Source organism: Anoplophora glabripennis, unplaced genomic scaffold, assembly GCF_000390285.2.
Source record: "Anoplophora glabripennis isolate ALB-LARVAE unplaced genomic scaffold, Agla_2.0 scaffold896, whole genome shotgun sequence".
In the NCBI taxonomy this organism is placed as follows: Eukaryota; Metazoa; Arthropoda; class Insecta; order Coleoptera; family Cerambycidae; genus Anoplophora; species Anoplophora glabripennis.
This window is the reverse complement of record NW_019417040.1, coordinates 20,803-37,395: the sequence shown is the minus strand read 5'-3', so window position 1 is coordinate 37,395 and position 16,593 is coordinate 20,803. Positions and strand designations below refer to the sequence as shown.

The following is a 16,593-nucleotide window of genomic DNA, read 5'->3' as shown; positions in this document are numbered from 1 at the left end:
TTTTGTTTTAATTTATTTTTTACAAATAATCTTTGCTTGTCCTCTGTGAATTTGAAAATGAGACAATTACAAATAATATCTAAAAATGTGTTTGCTATAATATCTCTATGTATTTTACAATCTATAAAAGACATGTCTACATATTTCAATAATAACTGAATAATCTTTGTTTTAATATTACAAATGTTGGGACATTCATCTAAACATTTTTTTATCAAGTCGTAACAGTGGGTAACACATTTAATCATATCCTCATTACAATATTTCAGTCTTAAATTAGTTTGATCATTTTCTTTTAAATAGACAAAACTGTGGAAATTTTCAATTGTTTCGCTTTTGAAATTATTTGTGCAATTTTCACAATTAAGTTTCAATTTTTTTAACAAAAATCCACACACATATGCAGTACTTTCCGATTCAAATGAATTTTCAGCAATAACAACATCTTCAATGTTTATTAATTCATTTGAATCGGAAAGTATTTTGTTAGGTGTGTGTAGTAGCAGTTCTTTCAAATTTATAAGCAGGTGCGCCTCGTCATCCTCACAATTTTTACTGAGATTTATTTGATGATAAATTATTAATTAACGCAGTTTTGACGTTATTCAGAAACTGATATGGGTTGGGATTGGTGTTTCCTGAGCCATATTGCCGTATTGTACTGCAAAAAAGATTAAAATATTTAGTGTCACATACTAATAATTGATGTAATAATATTCGCCTACCTAAAAATTTTTTCCAAAGGATCTTGTTCCACGTATCGAGTTTTTAATATGGAACCTTTTAAGTAGCAACTATGTAATTCTTTGATAGAATTAATTGAAAATATTAGTCCTTTCACACAATGAGGTGATTTGTATTATATTCCATTTTTAAAAAATTTCCACTGTTTTATATTAGGAATATGCTTATTCCAAAATTCCAAATGTTTGGTGTTTGGACCCAATGCACATTTTAGTGGTTTTCCTAAAGAAAACAATGTTTTTCATTTAAACAGATATTTTTAGAACATATGATGAGCTTACCTGCAATGGGTCTAACGGTCCGACTATTCAATGAATCAAACATAGTGTCCATTAGATGCACAAATTCTGCAGTGAATACTGCTTCAGCCGGCAGATTTTGAGATGCAGCCATCAAATCAATTGTTGCTGCAACAGTTGAACTGAAAATTTGGGCTGCATATGCAACTTTCATTTTTACGAAACTTAAATTTAATTTAAAATGAATGTCTCTTATCTTCCTCATGGCTGAAAAATATTAAACAATATGATTTTATACTAGTTAAATACAATAAAAAAAGTGAAAAGGAATTTAATGTATTTATGTGCCCTTACCTTGAAAACGCCGCGATGTCTATTTTATATGCCGCTTCAATATGCATCCATCTTGCAACTTTATTTGGTTCGTACTGGATATCATATTTATATAATGCATTACGAATATTTTTTATAATGTGAGGAATATCGTATATCATAAATATTTTTTTTCCTTGAACTAAAATGTGATTTTCACCATCTACAGTTTCTTGGATCAACTGATTTACTGCAGCGGTATTAGTAGATCCTAAAGAAAGAAGAAAAAAATAAGCTTACATTTCATATTTATTTTACCTTATTACCTTGATCACAGACACAACCAATTACATCAATCTCATTATCGATTAAATAACACAAAATGTGTTTCAATAATAGCTTTAAATAAGTTGTTTTAATCTGATCCTTTGTGAAATACAATGCTATAGGCTGCTTCCACTTGCCACTTACAGAGGACAACATAAATACTAGAGCATGATTGGCTTCTTCCTTTGTTTTCCCTAAATGACCTAAATCTACATATCCAATAATTGTATCTTGCGATCTGTCATAAGTTAGACCCTGTTTTAAAGAGATTTCATCGAAAAGAAGTACACATTTCTTAAGTTCTTGCGGACACCGCTGCAAACGTTTCTTTAAATTTAATATAATATGGTGATTAATTCCCGTTACTACTGGAATGTCTTTCAGTATTCTAATTATTGACGACTTTGAAGGCAACTTCAAATAATTTTTCAAGAATCGATAACATTTTGGTCCTCTTTTATAAACGGCTAAAGTAAAAATTTTATCATCTTGTGTCCATGAAGGTCTGCTGACTGCTGCATTTTTAAACTGGCTCTTCATAAAATTTGCCGTTACATTATTAAAATTATTTTCCAAGTCTCTAAACATATTACTATTACTTGCTCGTGATAATGTCTTTACTATGTTACGAGAGTTGCATAATTTTCTTTTTAATTTAGAAATTCTGGTGTTTTGTTTTTTATATTCACCATATAAAATTCTCTTTCTTGGTGTTAACCGTTTTGAAGTTCTTTCACCAATCGTTTGCAATATAGACTTCTTTCCTGTAATTGAAATAAATAAATCAAAATCTGTTTCAAAATTCAATATTTATTCATTTACATTTCTGACAATTATTTTAATAATATGTATATTAAAAAATTATATAAAATGGAGATTATTAATTATAACGTTTCGGGGGCCACGCTTAGCCAGCTCAAGGCAATAGCAGGTTTAAGAGAAACTCGGTATACTTGGTTAACTTTTTATTGAGCGTTATGTTCGTCCCTTTACTATCCGGGCACATACCGAGAGAGAGCATGTCACCCAGCTTGCCTCGTATTTATATACATATCTGCGCATGTGCGCATCTATCAATACGCCACACCCCCATTTTTAGTTGCCAACGACCCTTTTACCTACTTAACACTTTAAAATCCTAGGTACAAACACTTACAATTACAATACATTACTTACAATTTTTTTCCTTTTACAATTAGTTTTAAATATTCTCTATCACTTGTGGATACAGTAATCTAATAGAATCTGGGTCTGTGACCAATTTCCTTTTATATTTTCTATTTGAGTTAAGCTCAACTACTTATTTATTAAGGGGTGCTAGCGTTACCATAAAAAGTTACTTTTAACATTATATTGCTCTATGTTATGAAATCATTAAACCTTTGTGGTTTCTTCCTCACTCTCTCTGGTCGACTTCGGAGCGTCCTCTCCCTCTCGGGCTGTTGGTCCGTCCTCCTTATCGGTTGTTTCCGGGCCGTCTCCTCCCCGGTTTGTTGTTCGGTCGTCTTCCCTGGTACTCTTTCTTCCTCGTCGCATCGCTGGCCCATCTGCTCTGCTTGCTCGGCTGCGATGCCCTGGTCGGTGTTCTTACTGCAATTTTTATTAGTGTTAGTTTCCCGTTCAAAACCGTTTAAGTCAGTGGCATCGCTTCCACTTTTGTCACATTTTTTAGGGTCATTTTCAGTCAATAACACTATTTCGTCCAAAACACAGTCAGTCTCTTTCACATTATTGTCTATATTGTCTCCAATGCATACATTGTCTTTATTTACATAACTATTACTTACGGTCTTCTGTCTATGGCTATCGTTTATCTTACTTGAGCTGTCGCACGGTTTCGCTGTGCCTGCCTCATTGGGTTCTCGACCTGTCTGTAGCTTTCCGATATTTATGATCTGGTTTGAGTGCCGCTTCCATGCTTCGCCCGTTCTCAGCCTACATAAGAACGTGGATTTCCCTAGTACTCTTTCAACCTGAGCTTCTGTCCACTGTCTCGTGTTCACTTTCCGGTAGTCTCTCACCATCACGGCTTCTCCCACCTTAAATTGTCGTCTTTTACTCTGGCTATAGTGCTTCCGTTGCTTTTCTTGAGCCCTTCGCATGTTTACTGAGACCGCCTCGTTTCTTTGGAGTCTCGGTTCCTGCAAGAAGTCTAACCTGTTTCGCAGATTCCTCCCCATTAACAATTTCGATGGGGTTTCCTTCGTCGTCTCATGAATGCTGGTCCTGTAATTTAGCAAGAATCTGGAAATTAAAACAGACATTTCAACATTTTTATTTCTTTCGTCTAATAGGGCTGCCTTGATTTTATTTTTAAAAGTTTTCACCATATTTTCGGCTTGACCGTTTGATTGGGGGTTTGCCACTGGCGTGGTAATATGTTTAATTCCGTTCCGTTCATAAAATCTTTTCATGTTTGCTGCCGTGAAGCTCTTGCCGTTGTCTGTGACAAGCGTTCGAGGCAGTCCAAACCTGGAAAAAGCGTCTCGGAATTTTTCTTCCGTTACCTCACTTGCTAGTGCCCTCACTGGGTAGACTTCAGGAAACTTGCTGTACGCATCAACCATTATTAAGAAGTACTTCCCCTGAAGAGGCCCTAGGTGATCCGCATGCACTCTTGACCATGGTTCCGTTTCCACTTGCCAGGGCGTGAGTTCGGCTTTAGGAGGGTCTGCTCTTTGGTGGAGACACGGCATGCAGGCTTTTACCGTGGCCGCAATGTCTTCGTCCATCTTCGGCCACCACATATAACTTCTGGCTGTCGCCTTGGCTTTCGCGATGCCCAAGTGCGAGGCGTGAAGTTCGTCCAACATCCTCCTTCTTAATCGGCTTGGAATGATGACCCTATGTCCCCATACTAGCATATCTCCTTCGACAACTATCTCGTCTTTCCTGACGAAGTACGGTCTGAGCTCTTCTTCATCTAGCTTGGTCCAGTTACCCTGTACTTTTTCCCGGACCTTCCTCAGCACCTTGTCCTGCCTACTCTCTTCTGTCACCGTCTTACTGTCGACTGGCCATCCTTCATAGCTGTGAACATAATTAAAATAATTTTCTTTGCCCTCGTAGTCTTTGTCTACGGTTTTAATCCTCAACGGCGCCCTTGACAGATAATCTGCCAGGTGATTATTACAACCCTTAATGTACTGTATTGTATAATTGAAATTTGCCAAATAGATAGCCCATCTTTGCAATCGATTTGCATGCATTATAGGGATCTGATTGTACTCGCCAAAAATAGCCAATAATGGCTTATGGTCGCATTTTAACGTAAACTTATGACCGATTAAATATTGCTGGAATTTTCTTACCCCAAAATAGATAGCCAGTGCCTCCTTGTGTATTGTTGAGTACGCCTCTTCACTAGGGCTCAACGTTCTCGAGACACATGCTACGGGCTTCTCTTCTCCTTTAACTAAATGGCTTAAGGTTGCTGAAATACCGTAATTACTTGCATCTGTGGTGACGATTATGGGCTTTTCGGATCAAAATGCACCAGAATCATGTCCTCTGCAATGAGGTGCTTTACTTCCTCAAACACTTGGCTGCATTCTTTATTCCACCGAAATTTACTATCCTTCTTCAGCGAATTGTATATGGGCTTCAGCTTCGTGGCCAAATCTGGAATAAACTTGCTATAGTAGTTGACCATACCTATGAAGCTCCGGGTTTCACTGATGTTAGTGGGTGTCGGTGCCGCTACGATCGCCTCCACTTTATCCTCAGTCTTCTTTATACCTTCCTTTGTTATTTTATGTCCCAGGTACTCCAGTTCATCCTGGAAAAACTTGCATTTGTCCGCTTTTACAGTCAGTCCCGCGTCCTGTAATTTCCTCAATACATTATCTAGCATCCTAATGTGCTCCTCGTCATCTTTTCCTGTAACTAAGATGTCGTCAATAAAATTGCTTACATTCTCCATACCTTGAAATAATTGCTCTAAATGTCTTTGGAATATGGCAGAAGCTGGACTAATACCGTAAGGCATTCTATTAACTTTATATAAACCCTTATGCGTGCTCCAAGTGAGCAACTGATTCGCATCGTCATCTAATTCGAACTGATAATATGCCTGAGATAAATCAATTTTAGAAAATTTTTTACCTTGGTGAAGCTTTGAGAATATCATCGATTTTCGGCAAAGGGTACCTAACCTCTTCCAAGTATCGGTTCACTGTCGATTTATAATCTCCACACACCCTAATTCTGCCATCAGTTTTCAGAACCAACGGTGTTCCGTGCGGGCTGATTTCGACAGGCGATATCACTCCTTCGGCTTCCAATTTCCTCAGCTCCTCCTCCAGAGGCTTCTTAAATGCTATTGGCACGTTCCTTGGCTTACAGAACACAGGTCGTGCCCCAGGCTTCTGCTGTAATGAGACTTTACTTAGTTTAAAACATCCTAGCTTTTCACTAAATACGTCGCTGTATTTACTAACTAATCCATTCATTACATCACCCTTAACTACCGTATTGACCATGCTCAATTGTATCTTAAAATTTTTCATGAAATCTCTTCCCAAGATACTAACGGTACCTGAGTGCACTACATAAAATTTAACCTTCTTTGTTATGTTATTATATGTTACATTAGCCACTATATAACCCCTGGGTTGAAATTCTAGACCGTTATATCCCTTCAATACAAGGGCATCTTTTGATAACCTATAATTGCTTGCAAAGTTTCTGAAATAAGTCTTTTCACTTATGCAACTGACAGAAGCCCCACTATCTAAGTNCAACGAGCGTGAATTAGATGTATTTAGGAAACTAGAATTGACAGAAATTTGAATTTTATTTTCTAGGGGTTTTCGACACTCCTGAGCTGAAACAAAATATAATGTGGCACTTATGATTATACCAGAAGTAGACGTCAACTATCTTATTTAAAAAAATATATATATTTTATGTCACTTTCAGATTCTACATCTAATTTTTAGTTAAACCTAATTAAACATACAACATATCAAAACTCAGTAATTTTTTAATTACTTCAGTTTTTATAACTCATTCGATCGCGATAAATAAAAAAATTAAATAACTCAAAAACTCTTGAGTTTTGATAGATACATTTAACAAAGTCGACAAACTTGGAATCTGAAAACGAATGAAAATATATCTTGTTCTATTTAAAATAAGCAAATTGATATCTACTTCTGATATAACCAGACGTGTCATGTCATCGTATATTGTTTCGGTGTCGAAAACCCCTAGAAAATCAAATTCAGTTTTTTATCATTCCAGGTTTCCTAAATACATCTAAAGCACACTCATTATGGGACACCCTATATATTACATACATAATATGACTTTAGAAAGCAATGCAGTTTCTTAAATTAAATACATACATTGGCCTCATAATCTTACAAAATAGATACTTATTTGTGTTACTAAATATCAAAGAAAACAGGAAAATGAATACAACAGTTTTACAAATGTAAAATTTTTTTGTATTTTTGTTTTAATTTATTTTTTACAAATAATCTTTGCTTGTCCTCTGTGAATTTGAAAATGAGACAATTACAAATAATATCTAAAAATGTGTTTGCTATAATATCTCTATGTATTTTACAATCTATAAAAGACATGTCTACATATTTCAATAATAACTGAATAATCTTTGTTTTAATATTACAAATGTTGGGACATTCATCTAAACATTTTTTTATCAAGTCGTAACAGTGGGTAACACATTTAATCATATCCTCATTACAATATTTCAGTCTTAAATTAGTTTGATCATTTTCTTTTAAATAGACAAAACTGTGGAAATTTTCAATTGTTTCGCTTTTGAAATTATTTGTGCAATTTTCACAATTAAGTTTCAATTTTTTTAACAAAAATCCACACACATATGCAGTACTTTCCGATTCAAATGAATTTTCAGCAATAACAACATCTTCAATGTTTATTAATTCATTTGAATCGGAAAGTATTTTGTTAGGTGTGTGTAGTAGCAGTTCTTTCAAATTTATAAGCAGGTGCGCCTCGTCATCCTCACAATTTTTACTGAAAGATTTATTTGATGATAAATTATTAATTAACGCAGTTTTGACGTTATTCAGAAACTGATATGGGTTGGGATTGGTGTTTCCTGAGCCATATTGCCGTATTGTACTGCAAAAAAGATTAAAATATTTAGTCAAATACTAATAATTGATGTAAAAATAAATATTCGCCTACCTAAAAAAGTTTTCCAAAGGACCTTGTTGCACGTATCGAGTTTTTAATATGGAACCTTTTAAGTAGCAACTATGTAATTCTTTGATAGAATTAATTAAAAATATTAGTCCTTTCACACAATGAGGTGATTTGTATTGTATTCAGTTTTTAAAAAATTTCCACTGTTTTATATTAGGAATATGCTTATTCCAAAATTCCAAATGTTTGGTGTTTGGACCCAATGCACATTTTAGTGGTTTTCCTAAAGAAAACAATGTTTTTCATTTAAACAGATATTTTTAGAACATATGATGAGCTTACCTGCAATGGGTCTAACGGTCCGACTATTCAATGAATCAAACATAGTGTCCATTAGATGCACAAATTCTGCAGTGAATACTGCTTCAGCCGGCAGATTTTGAGATGCAGCCATCAAATCAATTGTTGCTGCAACAGTTGAACTGAAAATTTGGGCTGCATATGCAACTTTCATTTTTACGAAACTTAAATTTAATTTAAAATGAATGTCTCTTATCTTCCTCATGGCTGAAAAATATTAAACAATATGATTTTATACTAGTTAAATACAATAAAAAAAGTGAAAAGGAATTTAATGTATTTATGTGCCCTTACCTTGAAAACGCCGCGATGTCTATTTTATATGCCGCTTCAATATGCATCCATCTTGCAACTTTATTTGGTTCGTACTGGATATCATATTTATATAATGCATTACGAATATTTTTTATAATGTGAGGAATATCGTATATCATAAATATTTTTTTTCCTTGAACTAAAATGTGATTTTCACCATCTACAGTTTCTTGGATCAACTGATTTACTGCAGCGGTATTAGTAGATCCTAAAGAAAGAAGAAAAAAATAAGCTTACATTTCATATTTATTTTACCTTATTACCTTGATCACAGACACAACCAATTACATCAATCTCATTATCGATTAAATAACACAAAATGTGTTTCAATAATAGCTTTAAATAAGTTGTTTTAATCTGATCCTTTGTGAAATACAATGCTATAGGCTGCTTCCACTTGCCACTTACAGAGGACAACATAAATACTAGAGCATGATTGGCTTCTTCCTTTGTTTTCCCTAAATGACCTAAATCTACATATCCAATAATTGTATCTTGCGATCTGTCATAAGTTAGACCCTGTTTTAAAGAGATTTCATCGAAAAGAAGTACACATTTCTTAAGTTCTTGCGGACACCGCTGCAAACGTTTCTTTAAATTTAATATAATATGGTGATTAATTCCCGTTACTACTGGAATGTCTTTCAGTATTCTAATTATTGACGACTTTGAAGGCAACTTCAAATAATTTTTCAAGAATCGATAACATTTTGGTCCTCTTTTATAAACGGCTAAAGTAAAAATTTTATCATCTTGTGTCCATGAAGGTCTGCTGACTGCTGCATTTTTAAACTGGCTCTTCATAAAATTTGCCGTTACATTATTAAAATTATTTTCCAAGTCTCTAAACATATTACTATTACTTGCTCGTGATAATGTCTTTACTATGTTACGAGAGTTGCATAATTTTCTTTTTAATTTAGAAATTCTGGTGTTTTGTTTTTTATATTCACCATATAAAATTCTCTTTCTTGGTGTTAACCGTTTTGAAGTTCTTTCACCAATCGTTTGCAATATAGACTTCTTTCCTGTAATTGAAATAAATAAATCAAAATCTGTTTCAAAATTCAATATTTATTCATTTACATTTCTGACAATTATTTTAATAATATGTATATTAAAAAATTATATAAAATGGAGATTATTAATTATAACGTTTCGGGGGCCACGCTTAGCCAGCTCAAGGCAATAGCAGGTTTAAGAGAAACTCGGTATACTTGGTTAACTTTTTATTGAGCGTTACGTTCGTCCCTTCACTATCCGGGCACATACCGAGAGAGAGCATGTCACCCAGCTTGCCTCGTATTTATATACATATCTGCGTATGTGCGCATCTATCAATACGCCACATTAATCAATAATGATACATAGAATACATTTTTTTGATATAGATATTACATATACTTACTATGTGGTTCACGTTCAGGTATACAATAATCAATATTACGTGCAGTTCTCTTTGGTGGTGTTGAAGGATAAATATCATGAGACGTACTAGGCAACGAAGAAAAATCATTTGTGTTTTCCGTTGAAGGATAAACATCATGAGACGTACTAGGCATCAACGAAAGGTCATCCGTGTTTTTTAATGTTGGTAGATTTTCTGAAGGTGTATCTATAACAATTTTATCTGGGTATGCAAATTTTGTAAGTCTATTCTTCAACGAATTTGTAAAATGTTTGTCACTAAAATGTGACAAAAAGTTCAAAACTAGGAAATGTTTTGGTAAGAATTTCTCCCCATTTCTGTTTATTCAAAGGATCCACTGGAACCTTGAAGAAATGAATATTTTCTGAATTCGGATATTTAGATCCACACATTGGAATCGAACACAAAAACTGTGTTTTCCCCATCTCTAAAAAATATATAATATATTAAATATGTTTATATACAGTGTATACCTGCATAGAAAAAACGATGGTTGTAAGAAATAAACAAATGTTACATTGAAATATGGCCTTCTGGATTCGGTCGTGCTTATTTGTGAAACATTTTTTATTATCGCAAATGTAAGGTATAAAATTTAAACCATGTAAATTTTATTGTGAGTTTCTTAGATTAACTGTGCAAAATACTTTAAGCATTGAAATTTTGCAGCAAATTTAATTTAATTATACCAGATTTTGTTTCACGAACAGGCCGGAATCCACAATGCTATTTTTCAATACCAACATTTTGTTTTGATTTACCTACATAGAGAACGGTAGCTGAAAGTACCTACTACGATATAAAAGTCTATCTGAAGCACCACAAAATAATAATTAATAATAATAAGTCAATAAAAAAAACACACACACACACAAGTACAAATAAAATTTACAAAAAACACGGTTTTAATTTGTCTTCACCTTCACAATGTCATCACATTTGATCAACCACGGAAAACAGAGATAGACACATATATTTTCAAAAAACATACAATGTCATTATTTATATAATTTTTCTACATTATCGGCGGCTTGCACACTGGCGCCCTCCTTGCGGGTAAGCTCAACTAAATTCTTATTACCTATTTACGCATGCCTTTGAAATGTCTCTATTGTCTCTGGGACCACCATTAGTAATACGTCATTCTAACGGATTTCTCGTTCAGTGAAGGGGAACGGTCCACTGCGTCGGTAGACCAATCGGACCGCAGTGTGTAGTTCCAAATTATCATGTGCCGTCATCTATCGGCGCGTTACCTGCACTAAGCCGTGGAACGAAACGAGTATCTAAATGTACGGATGAACCCTCCAATTAGAATCCAGAAAGGCCAATCCAATAGAATTACAGCGCGAAAATTAAACGTATACGCGTGTATGGTGAACAACAGTAGAATATTACAGTAGTAGTAATAATTTGAGCTGTATTTTTTTAATTAACCGTATTGAACCTGCTTATTAGCGTATTATGACGTGACTTTTTCTAATTTGTAACCCGAGGGGTTATTTATTTAATTATATCTATATACCATTATGACCAGTATCATAACGGGCTTGAACTTCACAAGAGTTTACTATTTAATTCTTGAAAGGGAGTTATAATTATCATTATACTTTTAATTAAAGTATTAATATACGTGGGAACTTAGAAATGTTGTATGTTCAGAGAATGAACTTCAGGCATTTACCCTCTATTGCTTACGTAGAATGTAATCCAGTGGCTGGCTATATAGGGAGACACTGAAGTTGGAAGAAACAAAAAGAAACACCAACATTTTCAGGAAGGGTTTTAATAACAATAAGCAAAACAAACAAAATGACAATACAACGGCTCGAACAACATTATTAATTGATTTACACGCGACAGCGTACCGAGATTCAGGGAATGCGTGCTTCATAGCAAAATTTGGAAAAACCTTATCTATTATTAAATTTAATTAACTAGCCCGAGAGTCTAATCTAAAACTAGGTCTACTGCTCAATGTGAAATCTAAGTAATGACTGCTTTTCTTGGAGATCTTTCTCGATTTCCACACTTCGCTTCGCCACGCCCATTTCTTGGGTCCAGAATTTTTTGTTCTTGTCTTATTGGCGGGGATCCTGAATGTCGGGATGCTTTGGCATAAATATGCCATGTTAATAATTGTCTAATCGACTGAATTTACATTTATATCAATAATTTTGAAAGCAGGAGGTCTCATTTGGGGTCACCGGATGCCTACGTTATCCTTCGAGTACGCCTCTGGCTTGCTACACTGTCCCCTAGGCCTGCCTCAGACGGCTACTTGAGCAGCTTTGCTAGCAATCGCGATAGCTCATTGGAAGGTCCACCGTCTGCTTCATTGTCCACACAGCTCTACCATGGAGATGATGACGTCGCGTATGTTAGGACGTCTAGAAGTCCCTTGAAGGTATCTGTCCTTCGTTGGTCGCTCCACCTATGATGTTCTCCCCCAGCCAATATTGTCCAGGCTGCTATTTGGTGACTGCAAGGCTAGTCCTGGCGGCCTGGCTCTGGTACGCTGGCGTATCTCAGCAGTTGTATGGTTTCTCCAGTGGTACGGTGTACCTTCAGCTTTCCCTCTGGCCCCTAGTGTTCTGGCCGACTTGGCATGGGACCCCTTCCTATTGGAGAGAATGCATCTCTTCCGGTTGTAGGGCCCGGAAGATTCCTACCCCTGGTTCGGGTCTAAATCACACTTACCCTCTAAATTTAATTAACAAAAATATCATCATAAATTTTCTGCAGTCGGCCTCGCTGGTCTTGTCTCTGAAGCTGGATTTCCATTCTTGAAGCTGGACCTGTAACACACTTACTATCTACATTGTCTACAAGTTTACAAGATTACAAGTCCTGCTCTGCTCCTTGCCAGGGACTGTTACAGTGGCCAATTTCTGGTTCTAAAAACTCTTCCCCCATTGCAATATTCCCCTGCTTTTTATAAAAAAAAACCTTACGCACCCACATATGAACACTTACGGCATCATTTGTATGTTTTATAGCTGTATCGTATAAGCTATATACCTGTGCTATGTTATGAATGTCTTTTCTTGTTGTTAAATGAATTCTTTGAAACCCATTATCAACACTATCCCTAATCCTATCTAAAATTTCTGTAGCAGGTATACCTAAAAATATATATGTAATAAATATGAATACTATGCCTTGCAAATATACCTTGCACTAGCTGTGCAGCAATTACATTTTTTGTGCTTGTATGCAAAGCAATATGTTCCATTTTCATATTGTGGCCATAATGTGTTGTATAATATACAACTTTAACATCATCAGAACTCTCCGTTACTATTATTGAAGCAGTACATGTTAAATCTATTTTACAAGATCCTTGTGATTTTAACATACGTTTTTGTTGTTCGAGAGGGATGATGCGTTTCTTTCCACTTCTATTATAGAAATAGTAACTTATATTTTGCTTTTTGCCATCATGCTGCACAAAAGACAAATTAATTTGAACTTCCACTGACTCCTTCCATTTTGTAAATTCTAAAATACAGAAATAATATAATGTAATACATTTAATATTTTTGTAAAAGACATATTCCTTATGTAATTATAACAAGTTTTTGTGCATTTGAATGTTTAGTATTTATTTATATCATATTAATAAAATAAATTAGGGAGTTTTTACTCCTAAGATTCGGTTGTTGGGTCTGTTGCTTATAGCAGGTCAAATGTAATTTATTTGTAATAAATTCTCGCCCGAAAATCACCCTTTTTTCTTAAGTAGATCAAAAGTTACGTGTGGCTGGTGTAGCTTCAAATTGAACCTAGGCTGATCGCTTTTAATTAATTTCGGGCAAGGGTAATAAAATAAATTTAGGCGTTATAAATTTGTAATAAATGTGTAATAAATTATGCACTAGGAATTTTGCTGATGGGGTGAAATGGTTGGTGTACATTCAAAGCACTTACATTTAATAAAGATCCTTACATTGCATATTTCTGAAATTTAATTTTTCTAACAATACTTTTATTCTGTGTTAATTTTAAAATACTTGTATCTTCAAATTAATAATTTGTGGGCTAAAAGTAAGGTTAAATCCTTCAAACAAACCACGCTCTGTCACTTCAAACTCGGTGATTCTGATTGGAGTAGAGATGGGCGGAACATGACTGATTCTTTGTACTGAGCCGAGTGAACCGGTTCCTTCTCAAAGATCCGTCCGGCTCTCGGATCTTTGTTTCGAATGTCGGAAGTGGGGAATCCCCTGCCCGCTAACCTTTTCTGTTTCAGAGACAGCCAGGAAATTGATCAATCCCCAGCTGCACGCATACTGCTTTGCAATTGATCATTCCCGAGCTACACGAATACTGCTTTGTAATTGATCATTCCCGAGCTACGCGAATTCTGCTTTGTATTGTGACGTCACTCGGCTTCTGCGTCGTAATTGAGCGCCGTCGGCGACGACGCCCATCGCGACCCGTTCACCGCGTGCTTCACGACTAGCTCAGGGGATCGGCACTTGAATAGGGATTTCAGGATTATTTCAGCTTATCTGAGAAATTGTTAGATGGCGTGGTAGATCAAAATTATTGGTGTTATTAGATTTTCTGTACAATTTTCTGCGAAAAATAGTTAATGAAATCCTAAAAATATGGTTGTTAGTACATTGGATTCGGAATTATATTCAGAGAAAGAAGTATTTTTAAATTTATCCGCAATTAAAATTAGCAATTGTTATAAACAAAAAACGAAGAGAAAAAAGGGAGTATTCGATTTTTAGGTATAACTAAAAAAATATTGAAGATAGCTGAAATTTCAAAAAAGATCCTGAAAGAGGAGAAAATTTCAGGAAAATAATTCTCGATTTATGGAATTGTAGCTTCATTATTTATAATTTTAATTTGACTTTAAAAATATGTTTTCGTGGGATGTTATCGTTACTGATGAACTGTTGATCAATCCAACGCCTGACCTATTCTGCTTTTTACATCACGTGACTGTTGATCAATCCAACGCCTGACCTAGTCTGCTTTTCACATCACGTGACTGTTGATCAATCTAACGTGCGACCAATTCTGCTTTTCAGATCACGTGACTGTTGATCAATCTAACGTGCGACCTATTCTGCTTTTCAGATCACGTGACTGTTGATCAATCTAACGTGCGACCTATTCTGCTTTTCAGATCACGTGACTGTTGATCAAACCAACGCCTGACCTAGTCTGCTTTTCACATCACGTGACTGTTGATCAATCTAACGTGCGACCTATTCTGCTTTTCAGATCACGTGACTGTTGATCAATCTAACGTGCGACCTATTCTGCTTTTCAGATCACGTGACTGTTGATCAATCCAACGCCTGACCAATTCTGCTTTTCACATCACGTGACTGTTGATCAATCTAACGTGCGACCTATTCTGCTTTTCAGATCACGTGACTGTTGATCAATCCAACGCCTGACCAATTCTGCTTTTCACATCACGTGACTGTTGATCAATCCGACGTGCGACCTATTCTGCTTTTCAGATCACGTGACTGTTGATCAATCCAACGCCTGACCAATTCTGCTTTTCACAACACGTGACTGTTGATCAATCCGACGCCTGACTGTACTCGATCTCGTCTTCGGATTTCGGATTTCGATGTATTCGAGTTNTTGTTTTGTTTTGTTTTATTTGGTTTTATTTTGTTTTTTTTTTATTTTATTTTGTTTTGTTTTATTTTTTTATTTTTTTTTTGTTTTATTTTGTTTTGTTTTGTTTTTATTTTTTTGTTTTATTTTGTTTTGTTTTGTTTTAATTTTTTCTAAAAACAATTATGGCCTCTGCTTCTGTAGTGATGGAACCTCTGCTTCGGCGGTGGTGGAACGTCTGGATAGCACTGGATGAACACTAGGTACTTATTTCTAATATAGAAATAAAACTAGTAATTTGGTTTGTTTGTTATGCGGATGGCAGCAACTGGGAATTTTCGTTTTAACGGAGTTTTCGAAGTTTAAAATTGTTCGGTGAATATGTCGTTGAATGTTGAAGCGCGTGTTGGCTTGAGTTGAGTGTTGGTTGTAGCGAAGTTATCGAATTCTTTCTGATGCTGATCTGATGCTGAGATCGGATCTGATTGATGTGGTATGAACTGCTGTCGAATTCTTTTTTTTTTATACAGTGGCTGGAGCGCGCTGTCGTGGAGCATGATCGTTTGTATCGGCCATATTGACATGGGCCCTCGGTGGAGACATCGGAAGTTCGAATCGAGCCCCACGTTGGGCGCCATGTCGAGGAATATGATCGTAATGATCGGCCACGACGGCATGGGTCCTTGGTGGAGACCTCGGGAGTTCTAATCGAGCTCCACGCTGGGCGCCATGTCGCGATATATGACCGTTTGTGCCTAATATTTGAGAATTGTGCGGGGAATTTGTAACATGGGCTCGCCGCGAAGACGTCGAAGCAGGACTTCGAGCCCCACGTCGAGCGCCATGTCGTGAAGTATGATCTGAATGTTGTGTTTGGTCGGCATGGGTCCTCAGTGGAGGCATCGGGAGTTCTAATCGAGCTCCACGTTGGAAACCATGTCGCAACCTGTGATCTGGGATGTTAGTTCCCTTGACCGGGTTCCGCGGCAGGAACGCACGGAGTTCACGGGGATCGTCGCTATCGACGCCCGGTCGCACTATATTCTCTGACGATTGGAATCTGTGGTGGATATGACCTACAGACGTGGTGTCTAGGACACGAGCTCGCGGGGGAGATCTCGACGAAGAAGG

At 36.0% G+C, this 16,593-nt stretch overlaps 1 protein-coding gene across 1 annotated transcript; it reads right to left on the bottom strand.

The window, feature by feature from the left end:
* Nucleotides 1-2,978: 2,978 nt before the first annotated feature.
* Nucleotides 2,979-6,103, bottom strand: LOC108913534 (uncharacterized protein K02A2.6-like). Its single transcript, XM_018719095.2, has 4 exons — nucleotides 5,777-6,103; nucleotides 5,152-5,694; nucleotides 3,442-5,098; nucleotides 2,979-3,212 (listed from the first exon to the last, which is right to left on the bottom strand). The coding sequence occupies exons 1-4, from the start codon at nucleotides 6,101-6,103 to the stop codon at nucleotides 3,079-3,081; spliced, it is 2,661 nt and encodes an 886-aa protein (XP_018574611.2). The 3' UTR covers nucleotides 2,979-3,078.
* Between the last annotated feature and the right edge of the window lie 10,490 nt (nucleotides 6,104-16,593).

Excerpts from the sequence above, each read along its gene's own strand:
- LOC108913534 (XM_018719095.2), bottom strand. The coding sequence starts at position 6,103 with ATGGTCAATACGGTAGTTAAGGGTGATGTAATGAATGGATTAGTTAGT. Across the intron at positions 5,695-5,776 it reads TGAACCGATACTTGGAAGAG|GCATATTATCAGTTCGAATT; the intron begins GTTAGGTACCCT and ends GATTTATCTCAG. Across the intron at positions 3,213-3,441 it reads GAAACCGTGCGACAGCTCAA|TAAGAACACCGACCAGGGCA; the intron begins GTAAGATAAACG and ends TAAAAATTGCAG.